At 41.6% G+C, this 13,493-nt stretch overlaps 1 protein-coding gene across 2 annotated transcripts in view; it reads right to left on the bottom strand.

Moving 5' to 3' along the window:
* The window catches only part of LOC143805848 (estrogen-related receptor gamma-like), a 29,960-nt gene extending 16,861 nt beyond the window's left edge, over window positions 1-13,099 (bottom strand). For both annotated transcript variants that reach the window (XM_077285565.1, XM_077285566.1), the window contains exons 1-2: window positions 12,942-13,099; window positions 5,353-5,726 (exon numbers count right to left, since the gene is read on the bottom strand). In XM_077285565.1, coding sequence (XP_077141680.1) covers window positions 5,353-5,726; window positions 12,942-13,009 — 442 coding nt within the window. In that variant the 5' untranslated portion in view covers window positions 13,010-13,099. The remainder of the gene's footprint in view (window positions 1-5,352; window positions 5,727-12,941) is intronic.
* Window positions 13,100-13,493: the final 394 nt, after the last annotated feature.

Raw genomic sequence — 13,493 nt, 5'->3', positions numbered from 1 at the left:
TGGTACGTCTGATGGCACTGAAGGAGTTCACCTGACCAGGTATCACAGACACACAGTACACTTCACACTCCGGCCACCAGGAGGAGTGGTTCTATCTAGTAGGCCACTCCTCACAGTCTGGTAAAACTGGGGGTTGGACAGGAAGTCAGGGAGAAGAGAGCCCGGAAGAGTAAAAGAGAGGATCTGTCAAGGAGGGGATCCTGATAGCGGGCCTGAAAAGAGAGAGATTGTTACGGAGTCGCGCCTGCACTATCTTGCGGCGGCATCTTAAGAAAGGACACGAGGTGAAGGATACTGTGGAAAAGTGAGAAGAGTGATCACAGCATTTAGGAGAAGGCACCAGAAGGAGTCGTGCCGTGGGACCGAGGCAACATCCTTCTGAGGCGCATAGCCGGTGGCCGGGGCACCGAGAAAGTAAGAGACTTTATGTACAACTTTGAACACGGCAGGACAGCTAATCATAGGTTGGTTGTCTCACCCAAATCGCCTAAGCAGACCAAGGAGGCAATTGTGGGAGAGGGGCGACTCTAGGGTCCCAGAATAGCTCCAGGCCTCCCCTTCATACGGGTGCGTCCTAGCCAGATCATCTGGGGGACAGAGAGGAAGAACATCGAACGCAGACACAGCGGTTGTGAGGACTATCCCGTGGTGCTCAGCAGGGAAGGACTACAACATATAGGCGCTAGGAGGTAGGCACTGATTTCCACCTGCAAGGAGAACTCTGGATGTGCCATCGGACCAGCCGGACTCTCACCGCCCGGTTAACCGTATTCCAGACTGAGGATCCTGAGCCTTCAGTAAAGAGGTAAAGAGACTGCAACCTGGTGTCCTCGTTAATTACTGCGACCGGCACTGCACCACATCATCATCACCACCCACACATCGAACTGTTATTCCTTTATTGGATCCCTCTTAACAGGGTCACAGGCCGGGGTCTAGCCACCGTGACATCGCCAGAGCCAGAAGGGAGACCCGGTACTTAGGACTCGGTGGCCCTGTGGTAGGGGGCGCTCCATACAGATGGGACTTTAATCCCTGCACCCACTATAGTTACACCCCTATTGTATCTATAAACCTAACCCTAAATTAATTTTTCAATACATTCATCCAACCAAGGGTTTTCAATAAGTGACGCAGAGAGTCTTATTGCTCGTATGGACTACAGTGCGACTTACTTTAGAAATAGCATTGGTAAAAAAAAACATTGATTGCAATTTTTTTTTAATAAATATAGTTCTAGAAATTGCATTTCCACTGATCACTGGTCCTAAAATGTCTGAGAAATGGTTCACTTGTTAGCCATCCAAGGTGTGCAGACCCTTTGATCTTGATGACCACGAGGATTTCTCTTGTACTATCTTGGCCTAATAGCGTCACAATATCTTTCTCTCTCATAGAAGAGCCTCGTCACTGCACATAATATTGAGTATTTTTATTTTCATAGGTGCTTGACCGGCCTCAAATCATGTAATTCTCACCCGAATGTGACAATAAGTGATGTATATGCCAGACTTGTAAAACTATATTTTTGTGATCTCTAAGGCTATGTTCTTGAGTTAAAGTAATTTAAAAAAACACATTAGTTTTTCATATAAAAACCGCTTTGAGAAACTCTCCTGTTTGCGGAAGTTTTTGGACAAGTTTTTCTTTCCCTGAAAAGGTTTTGAAGAGTTTTGCAAGAAAGTTTTTCCTGAAGCGTGGCTAGTTTGGAGAGGTATACTTTTCCTAGAAGTGTCTTGCACTCTTTTTTATTTTTCCACCTGTTCTTCAAAACCTCTTCAGGCAAAACAAGAAAAAGCTAAAAAATTCCTCATATAAACAGCAAAGTGGATTTCACATAGACGTAAATTGGAAGAGTTTTCCAAGCGTTTTTGAAGCAGTTTTTGAGCATGAGGATCTGCTCAGAAAAACTCCTAAAAAATCTCAGTGTGAACATATCTTTTACATTTCAAGCTCATTAATAAGGTCCCATGGATAATGAGTCTAATGATAACTATCCAAATAGATCATCTTACAAAAATAATGAAAACACTTCATAGATTTGTTTGTCTGGTCTCCTCGGCTTTCGTTTGCAGAACTCCTTTTTCAGGGCTTTGTCGATGAAAGAGACGATGACACCGGAGCTGTGTAACGCCTTTTCCCTTTCACATATTGAGCCTTCACACACAGATCAATGGAAATTATTCAACCAATTTAAGGCCTTGACTCACGCACAACATATCTCACAGGATCCATAACCTTCCAAGGGCTAAAAGAAATTTACGTGATGACTATACATTGTGCCTTCACCCCATCAGGCTCCTTGCAGCTGACCAGTCATCCCTATGTATTGCTGCTGCCCGGTGACACCAATGGACCCATTAAATTTAGGAAACATGTAATATTTGTAGAATCAGCTTCCTTAATAATGGATCAGACATCTTCACTCATGGCATTATCTGCAGACTTTCATTAGGACCTCCACATGAAAATATCTTCATTTTTCTGAGACTTAATTTCTACATATCGTTGACTCTATTCACACTCGTCATTCAGTGTCACCAGGTTTATTACAGTATGTCCATGAATAACATAGTTTGCATAGTAGCAAAAAATAGAAACCTAAGGATATGTTCACACAATGTCTTTTTCAGGTGGACTGGCCCCGAAACCACCTGAAAAAGCTCAAAATAATGATTCTATGCAAAAACAACTCGTTGTACATATATGTTCAGTCTTCTGAGCATTTTTTAACAGCTTCATGTTACCAAAGTGGTTAAATAAAGTGACCTGTCCAATCTTCAGGCATTTTCCACTTGGAAAATGCCCAAAACAGTACAATAGAAGTCAATGGGAAGGCTCAAAAGGTGCCTGGAAAACGCTCTGCGTCTTTTTGATAGTTTTGGCGTCGGTTTTGCTTCCTTTATTCATTGTTAAATGGAGTTTAAAAAAAAAAGCCACCGGAAAACACCAGTAAAAAGATGCCCCGATTGGCAGCTCCTCAGTGTCCCTCCTCCCTGCTGAGATCTCAAACTGCTCAGTACAAACTGTAGCTGTCAGTCAAGCTGGGTGTGCAGGGACTGAATACACTTGGGCTCTCCCACACTTTAGCTGAACTCATAAAATACACATTTTAATAAAAGGATTATACAGACATTCTGACATGGATTTCAAAGTAAGTGCACCAGCCTCATCAGGTCTAACATACTTACTAACCTAGGTCATTTGGATATATTTTTATTTTCAGGATGTAAAGAAGAATGTTCTTGTTCACTGACAGCAAGCAAATATCTTGAAAATGGTGAATTCAAATATAAAGTATATTAGAAACTTATAGAATATTTTATTATACTAGCGATTAATGGGGATCTGCTGCCAGGCTTCATATATATCTGGTTCATACTGCACCCAATACACTATAGCAGTCCTGTATGTATGAGGAGAAGGGGTTAATGCCAATCTGTCTCATCCCGTGGTGATCGGGGATTACTCTTTACCTGTTTAGTTATGAAGATTAATCAATAAAGATTTAATTATGTTGTTATAACCTCTGGCCTCGTCCATCAGGGAGCTGCCAAATAACATTGTGTCTGTAGAAGTTCAGGGGAGGGCAAAATGGCGCTAGGATCACTCCAGAATTACAGATATAGACAGGCTGCCATGTTACTCAATGCACCATTAATATTCATCACTATTCCCCAAACACTCTCCTCAGTACTGTGCCGGAGGGCTGATACCTGCTGCCGCCATGTGTAATGGAGACTCCAGCCATGTGACGTGTATGATCTGCCTATGTGTCCTAGGACCGGAGTATAATAATGGCAGTGATGAGTATAATGGATCAGTCCTTCCTAGAACCAGAGTATAATAATGGCAGTGCAGTAATGAGTATAATAGATCAGTCCTTCCTAGGACCGAAGTATAATAATGGCAGTGCAGTAATGAGTATAATAGATCAGTCCTTCCTAGAACCAGAGTATAATAATGGCAGTGATGAGTATAATAGATCAGTCCTTCCTAGGACCGAAGTATAATAATGGCAGTGATGAGTATAATAGATCAGTCCTTCCTAGGACCGAAGTATAATAATGGCAGTGATGAGTATAATAGATCAGTCCTTCCTAGGACCGAAGTATAATAATGGCAGTGATGAGTATAATAGATCAGTCCTTCCTAGGACCGGAGTATAATAATGGCAGTGATGAGTATAATAGATCAGTTCTTCCTAGGACCGGAGTATAATAATGGCAGTGATGAGTATAATAGATCAGTCCTTCCTAGGACCGAAGTATAATAATGGCAGTGATGAGTATAATAGATCAGTCCTTCCTAGGACCGGAGTATAATAATGGCAGTGATGAGTATAATAGATCAGTCCTTCCTAGGACCGGAGTATAATAATGGCAGTGATGAGTATAATAGATCAGTCCTTCCTAGGACCGAAGTATAATATTGGCAGTGATGAGTATAATAGATCAGTCCTTACTAGGACCGAAGTATAATATTGGCAGTGATGAGTATAATAGATTAGTCCTTACTAGGACCGAAGTATAATATTGGCAGTGATGAGTATAATAGATCAGTCCTTACTAGGACCGAAGTATAATATTGGCAGTGATGAGTATAATAGATCAGTCCTTCCTAGGGCGGAGTATAATAATGGCAGTGATGAGTATAATAGATCAGTCCTTCCTAGGACCGAAGTATAATAATAGCAGTGATGAGTATAATAGATCAGTCCTTACTAGGACCGAAGTATAATATTGGCAGTGATGAGTATAATAGATCAGTCCTTACTAGGACCGAAGTATAATATTGGCAGTGATAAGTATAATAGATCAGTCCTTCCTAGGACCGGAGTATAATAATGGCAATGATGAGTATAATAGATCAGTCCTTCCTAGAGCGGAGTATAATAATGGCAGTGATGAGTATAATAGATCAGTCCTTCCTAGGACCGAAGTATAATAATGGCAATGATGAGTATAATAGATCAGTCCTTCCTAGGGCGGAGTATAATAATGGCAGTGATGAGTATAATAGATCAGTCCTTCCTAGGACCGGAGTATAATAATGGCAGTGATGAGTATAATAGATCAGTCCTTACTAGGACCGAAGTATAATAATGGCAGTGATGAGTATAATAGATCAGTCCTTACTAGGACCGAAGTATAATATTGGCAGTGATGAGTATAATAGATCAGTCCTTACTAGGACCGAAGTATAATAATGGCAGTGATGAGTATAATAGATCAGTCCTTACTAGGACCGAAGTATAATAATGGCAGTGATGAGTATAATAGATCAGTCCCTCTTAGGTCTGGAATATAATAATGACAGTGATGTGTAAACCTGTAACTCACAGATTCTTACCTTGGATGGTGCGCTTAAAAAATGCTTTGCATGCCTCACAAGATGCCACCCCATAATGAAATCCTGATGCCGTGTCACCACATACCAGGCACAGTCGCTTGGGGACAGACCTCAAAACACATTGCATGGTGGGCTCGTCACTCAGAGATGGAGGGCTATCAACAAAAAGCTTCTCCCCATTATCGGAAAATCCAAGTAAAGCAATGGGAGAATCCAGTCCTTGAGACTGTCCTCCTACAGACAGTCCATAGCTGCTGCTGGTGTCCGACATGCCCCCGGGACTAAAATATCCCCCCGTGTCCATCTGTAGGGTCGGGCTGGTTGGCTCAGCTTTAACCTGAAGGTTCAGATTGTGCGATATCCCACACAGAAACCTGAAAGAGAAAGGATGAGGGTCACCAAGCATCAGCCATGTCTTTTCACCCCGAAATATAGTAAGTATTGGATCTGCATTATTTTTAGAAAAATAATGATTTTTTTTTAAAGGTGGGATCCTATGATCTTCTTTCATCCTGTTGATAAGACAAAGTGAACACATATTAAAACCCATCACACCTAAACCATGTTGTTGCTGGAGAAAAAAGGCAAGGAACCCCCCCAAATGTGATAAAAAGACACCCAGTGTGATAAAATACCACAAAAAAAAGCGTTTTGCTTTTTTTTTTAATTCTATATTTCCCCACTGACGTACAACCAACATCTGTCCACAGTGCTGATTGCTGCAAAAAAGATGGTAAAAAAAATGGCAGGATAAACACCTAAAAATACAGACTTCCTTGGAGTGCTGTATGTGGAACCACCCTAAGGCTATGTTCACACTGAGTCTTTTTACTGAGTTTTTTGGGGGCAGAAATTCCAATTTTTTAGGGCAGATTTGGTAAGTTTCTGCTCTAAAAAATCATAAAAAACCCTCAGTGTAAACCCACCCTTAGGTGAATGTTTTTTTTTTTAGACCGACAAATCGTAGATGGTTCCCAAAAGAAATCCATGAGGACAAGTAACCCAATTCATCATTTGTACTTTTTTTTAAGTCATTTTTTTTGTCTTGTGATATTTGCTAAGGTTTTTGCGCCAAATTCACCAACAGGTGCAAGCGGTTCATGAATTTTGCGTACATTTGAAAATGGTCTCTATCGCTTCTTTAGTATTCTTTTAGTGTAAAAAAAATACAACGTTTCGCAAAATATGGCAAAAAAAAAAAGTGCTAAAAATTCTGGCAAACATAAAATCTCTTCAGATTTGGACTAGGAGTGGATTTGCACAACATTTTTGCAACTTTTCAGAGTCTCAATTGATTATTCAGGCAACAACCCCCAAACCACACCGATAATACTGAACATTAAAAAACTAATAAAACAGGCGAATAAATAAAAAAGTGATTTAAAAAAAAGGGCAAATGAAAAGATGAACATGACAAAAAAAAACAAAACATAAAAAGCGCACAAAACTAGACAAAAAACAGGAGCAAAAGCAATGATGACTCTGCCCCATGGTTTTAGATCAGACCCTCTTTTACAATGATTTTTTATGATGTTTTTAAAAGGTATTTTGAAGCTTTTTTCCCCCCACTAGGTTTTTTTTTGCAGCTTTTTCAATTGAAGAGTGTCAACTTAGGAGTGGATTCTGGGCATAACACCAGCCTTGATGAGTCGGGGCCTAATGTTTACTATGGGGCCTGTAGAGACGGGGCAAGAGACAGAGATTCTCATGCTGCGCCCCCTTAGACATAAAACAGTGAGGAAAATTTACCCAAACGGTCTAAAACAAGAGCAATCTTTGTTGCCCATAGCAACCAATCGCAGCCCAGCTTTCATTTCGCCAGAGCTGTTTTAGAAATGGAAGCTGTGCTGTGATTGGTTGCAATGAGACAGGTTTTGTTTTGGAAAGTTTTGATAAATGAGACTCAGTTTTGCCTGGAATACTACTGTAAGGATTATCTCTTTAAAACATTACTGAGTGTTCATAGTGATTGTCCGACATAAAGAAGCCATATGATAAATGATGAATATATGGGCCTTTATTGTTTGGCTGAATAGGTTTCAACAGAAGTCTCAACAAATGCAACTTTATCAGTATTCTCGAATGCTTTGTGTGAACAGGGATGTGCAGGGTGGAATCATCTCATCTATCCTCTCCATTAATTACATTATATCTAGTCCTCCACCGTATGTAGATAAGAAATGAAAGGAAACTTGGGCCGTAGGGTATGGCGGACCCCATACAACCTCATGATTGTATGTGGTCAGCAGACCCCATTCCAATGGGACTTGACACAGAGGAGGTGGAAATGATAATGATAGCAGGGAAGGAGTCAGACCCCATTATAAGAGCTGACATGAAAGGAGAACCTGTTTCTCGCCTTCTTCCCTTGACATCTCGATCAATACCACTCAATGGCCTTTGAAAGAGATGCTTAACATAGATTCTGTCCATTTGACTGTCAGCCCCCCTGGAGAATGTTTGGAGGTAGGAACAGGAACATCACAGCCCTTATTTTGTTTATATGATCGGCCGCACATCATTCCTTCTCAGCTACGATCAAATCAGTACTAGGACTGATCGGCGGGACCCCCGGACCACCGCCCACAGATACCTTAATATTATATCCTTCATCATCAGACAGAAATTCTTTGGCCACGGGGCTCATTACATTTTTGTATGCTGCCAACACAGTGTGCAGTGGTGGGCGCTATATTTTTCAATGGGTGTATATTCTTTGGGAGGTGCGGTGTGTACTGCTAGACATGTCCGACAGCTGGTAATAAATCTGCCCAAGTCAAGAGAAGAGGACACACAAGGACCAAATTGGGTCTCCTGTAGGAGGAAATGTTTTGACACCTAGAGATTAAAGGGGTTGTCTGGTTATTATGCTTTGCTTATAGAGAGTCATTATATTCCGCAGGGCTTTACGGACATTATCATTGCTGTCCCCAATGGGGCTCACAATCTAAATTCCTTATTGGTATGTTTGGTAAAGATAAGTGATCACCTAATCACTGGATAGGTGGGGTCCAACAACTAGGATCCACACCGATCAGCAGAATGGGGCACTTTTATCCCCATTAGAATTGAACATCAGTGCGCATGTCGGACCACCGCTCCAATTATTGTGTACGGGACTGCTGAGCATAACGCTCGGCTTTTTCGGCAGTCCCATAGCGAAGGAATGGAGTGGTGGTCAAGAATATGTTCTGACGCTCAATTCTAATAGGGATAAAAGTGCCTCGATAGGGGTCCCTAACCTATATCAACGGAATCATCTCACAGTCTGATGTGTATGGGGACCACCTGACAAATGTCGTTTTGAGGATAAAAGGATCCGGCCTGTTGAATAACGGATCATTTTGTTCACCATCAAGACAAGCTGCTGACAGAAGAATCTAGCAGAAGCTCCCTCACAACACATGGATGCTCAGCTGAACACCCCTGTGTATGGGGGAGTTGGGAGAGATAGCTGTCAGTCAAACGATCGTTCCACAAATAACTATCTATTGTATATGGGGGGATTAAACCTTCCCCCTCCAGCTGGCAGTATTCACAAAGAGTAACCATAGCCCCCTTTACGGAGCCATGTTTTGACACCTAGGACATGACTGGTGTTTGCTGGCTTGGTGTCACATGACTTCCGATTCTCATTTCCTAGCGTCCATGGTTCTTTTCTGTAGACAGGAGTCCTGCACCTAATACCAAATACAATAGATGGGAGGGGTAACAGATTTGGGACCCTCTCCTCGCACCTGAATGGGTTTTCTAGAATTAAATGGCAGCCAGAAACTCTTCTTTTTTTTTTTTGGACTCCTGCCGGAGTAAGCTTTTAGTTGTCTGAGTGAAAAGCAATTAGAACTGTACTAATGAGGGGCAAGAAACCCAAAGCAGCAGTCTAAAGATGGATGTGTTTTTATTTTCAAGATAACTCTGGTTTGGCTAAAATATCCCGGGGCAAGTCTTGTTAAAGGGGCTGACATTGACTTCTAGGGTCGCTACCACCTATAGGTGTCACTAGAGAGCCAGCTTGCTTCCTCTTGGAGGAGAGCTCATCTGCATATCATTTTCCCAGGGAGCATTGCTTGGTCCATCATTCTTTCTACTCCACCTGGGGGTCTGCCCAAGGAAAAACAGTAGCCCCCTATGAGAATTATCTCACTCCTCTAATATTCTGTTGACCACTCTGGATACGTCCATTATAAAACCAAGTCTCAAATCAATATTTGAAACTCCTGATTTCCCAGTCAATATTTTGAAGGGAATGTTTACATTCTGAAAGTAAAAAGCCATTTTGTAAAATGAATCAATATTCGTAAAATGGGTTGTCTGTCTATGGGGACTTTTTTTTTTTTTTTTTTTAATGGTAACATGTATTTTGGGCAAAAATTATTTTTACAGTTTGGTTTCATAAAATTTTTTTGCACCATTTGGCTTTTATAGCCTCCACGTTCCACACTCCAATGCTGACTGCAAAATGAGCTAACTGAGAATCTATCAGTGAGCTTGTTCTGATGGTTTAACAGGAGAGTTTGTGACTCTTATCTGTTTTTTTCTTAGCCGAGCTTTGAAATACAAGAAGCAGAATAAATAGTCCTGACTTTTACTATGGGGGATGTTTAGTGGAATGCATCAGATCATTGCTTAACCAGCAATTCCACCATATACTCTCCATAACTCTTATTATTGCCAGCAATTAGGAACAGTGTGAAGGAGCTGAGAATCTATTGACCCCTCTACCATGGGAAATCACATTCACTAAACAGCAGCCAGGAGCATCTACATGAGCTCCAGACTACAGACAGACAGAAGTAAGGCCATCGATTGATTGGAGCAGACTCGCCCTGACAGAGGATGAGTCCTCCTTTTTCTGCCCCTTTTCCTGCTGATGGTGTCTTGACATCTCACCCCCACTGTAATGTTTTCCTAGTGAGCTTGTGATGGGCTTGTGCTATATACCCAGCAGCTGATCAGAAGAAGCAGAGCTGCAGTGTAAAGCATGGACAGAGCAGGACTCTGAGCCTCTGAAACAGCGAACAACACAGGTAAACACTGGTGGCCCCAGACAGAAGAGGGCCCCAGACAGAAGAGGGCCCCAGACAGAAGAGGTCCCCAGACAGAAGAGGGCCCCAGAACAAAATGTGCAGTCCAATAGTTCATCATAATGCACGATACCTCCTGCTGTTAAGGTATAAATGGGCCCCCTTACCTCTTGGACCCCTGAGCGGCTGCACAGGTTGCACCAATGATATATCCGCCCATGCAGGTAAAGTCACTGGGACATCAACATTATCATAATAAGTTTCTAAAAGTTCCTAAAATCCTAAAAGGAGTCACATTGTTACCACTATCTGACTGTTAGGCAGTTCTATAATATGTTCCCAGAACGGCAGATTTTTGCATGTGACCTGGAAGCAGAACGGCGCACAATTGTTTTTCCCTCTAAATCCCCCATATACAATAATGGGTAAAACGGACCACCCTTTCCTGACTTGTCCTCCGCTTTGCAGAGAGGGGAAAGGAGGCACAAGTCCTCCATTCTCCTGATATGTGGGTGTTACAGATAAAGACCACCAGTGACAGGTGATTTTTACAACTAGGTAATAACTGTGAAAACGTAAGAAATGACAGAATTCTCAAGCCAGGCTTCTATTAGTTATTACATGGATAGATAGATAGATAGATAGATAGATAGATAGATAGATAGATAGATAATAGATAGATAGATAGATATAGAGATATAGAGATAGATAATAGATAGATATAGAGATAGATAGATGATAATAGATAGATGATAATAGATAGATGATAGATAATACAGTAGATAGATAAATAATAGATAAATAGATATATAGATAGATAGATATAGAGATAGATAATAGATGATAGATAGATAGATAATAGGCAGACAGACAGAGAGACAGCCCACATCTCGCTATCACATCCTCCCGATGTGGTTCCTGTGTTCTCACTGTATGTGATCAATCAGGAATAGTGGATTTTGTAATTAACGAGATAATCCTAATATTAATGTCCCCGGCCTCCATCTGACCCATATGATGAGGGGTGCGGGGTATGAATTCCTTGGTATATCTACAGGTGACCGGCTTTCTATGACATTTCTGTGACCACCTTGCTGCGGCATGTGAGTGGATTTCTGCCCAAACGGGATCCTCACACAAACTTCCCATATATCCGATACATTATATCCCTCATCTAAAGCCACAAGCACCAGGGATGGATCCCGGAGCCCGGGCCCTTAGATATTAGTTTTCTGCAGATCTCTAGAGAGAGCAACATGTGCCATTCATATTGCTCACCGATGGGAGATTGGGGATCCACTTACCCCTTTATTGCCCTGCATACAAATCTAATAAAGATAGATGTTCCCTTTAATAGAAAGCACCCAGAAGTGACCAACATGTTCAGCCTGTGCGTCCATAGCATACATTACTCATCCATACCCGGTTATATATGGGGCAATGTTCATCCCCCTACAGTCAGGATATTAAACGTCACCTGCTACCTCTGTGACCATAATAAAGTATAAGGTACAGGCTACGAACTTGTCACAGGACAAGTTTCCTAATTTATATTGGGGGGAGCATTATTCCATATAGTCTCAGCTGCTGCAGAACCTCTTGATGAATAATGGGGGTGAAAAACTAACACTTCTAATGCATAATACACTTAAAGTGGTTTGCCAATCTCGGACGTTGATTGCATAGCCACAAGATATGATATAAAGGTCTGATAACCTATGGGAGCTCTGGCTGTCACCAGCGGGAATGGAAAGGAGAGGAACTCTTCACTCACATTCTCTTCCATGATGGGAGCCCCCTTTAACACTTTCATGACATCAGTCAGACATCAGAGAATTGCAATCACCTCTTGTTCCGATTTCTGAAATTAATGGGAGGTATGGAAACCTCTTTTCTTGGGGGATCAATGATGAACCCCAATAATTGCATTTTCTTGACATGTTTGATTGACAAGTCAAACAATTATGTAGTGGAAAACCCTTTAAAAGAGGATGTGTGCATATATTTGGGACTAAAATATGAAATTGGGTTTGATTATACATTTTTGCCTTCTGTAGCCTCTTTGTTGCACTGTGTATTACAGGTTGCACAATGAGTCAACAGAAAATCTACCAGTGAGCTCGTTCTGGGGGAGTTTGCAACTATTTTATCTGCCATTTTCTAGGCCGATTTATGATCACAGGCCGCATCAAAGTTGAATGTGCATTAAAGCAAGGAGCATATAAAAGCAAAACGGTGCAATATTTGTAACTGCAAAAATGATTTTTAGCACCAAATACATGCATTTAAGTAAAAAAAATATATATATTTTTTTTCCCGTAAGTGGTCAACCCCATTTGGAACATATAAGTTTGATATGGATGTAGCAGAGCTCAGTTTGTAACTTGATCCTACGAAGGTGGGGAAGCCCAGGACCGCATATATGGCAAATTGGGGTCTTATAAAATTGTCCCTAGTGTCCGTCATCATAAAACGTGATGATCTTTGACCCCCAGTTTGGTAAACCCCATTCTAAGAGTTAATGGTAAAAGTGCCCAGCGGAGGTGGCGACATACGGATACTTACGGAGGTGACGGATGCTCGTCCTGTTGGCTCGCTGGCATATCGAGCCAAGATAATTCTAGGTAATCCATGTGCAGGGAAGACGTAGGATTCTTTCTGGATAGAGAAGACCCCAAGCTGTGAAGTGTCTCCAGCACTGAGATGTGGGAGAGCCGGACCACTCACACCCCCCTCCTCCATCCTCTCTATGGATTTGCTTAGAGAAAGCGCTGTAAGGGGGGAGATGGGACACATAATTGCAGACACACACCGGGGGTCTACGGGGAAATATTAACTGGCATAATAGTAATAATAATCATCACAGGGTATAAATTAGCTGCATCCCCCTCCTCCCCCATCTGCATGCAGGATGAATTATTTTTATTGCGGTCCAATGAGACAGACACATGGGTGTGAGAATAAAAAAAAAAAAAAAATCGGACCTCACACAGAACATCCAATTTTTAAGGATAGATTTCTATTATAAACCTTGGAAACTGTATGTGATTGTATGCATGGTTTAAGACAGTTGTATGAAAAAGGATCGTACACAAATGTCACACAGATGTAAAAAAA

Source organism: Ranitomeya variabilis, chromosome 2, assembly GCF_051348905.1.
Source record: "Ranitomeya variabilis isolate aRanVar5 chromosome 2, aRanVar5.hap1, whole genome shotgun sequence".
NCBI lineage: Eukaryota > Metazoa > Chordata > Amphibia > Anura > Dendrobatidae > Ranitomeya > Ranitomeya variabilis.
Note: the sequence above shows the minus strand (reverse complement) of the source record. Positions and strands in the feature narration are given on the sequence as shown.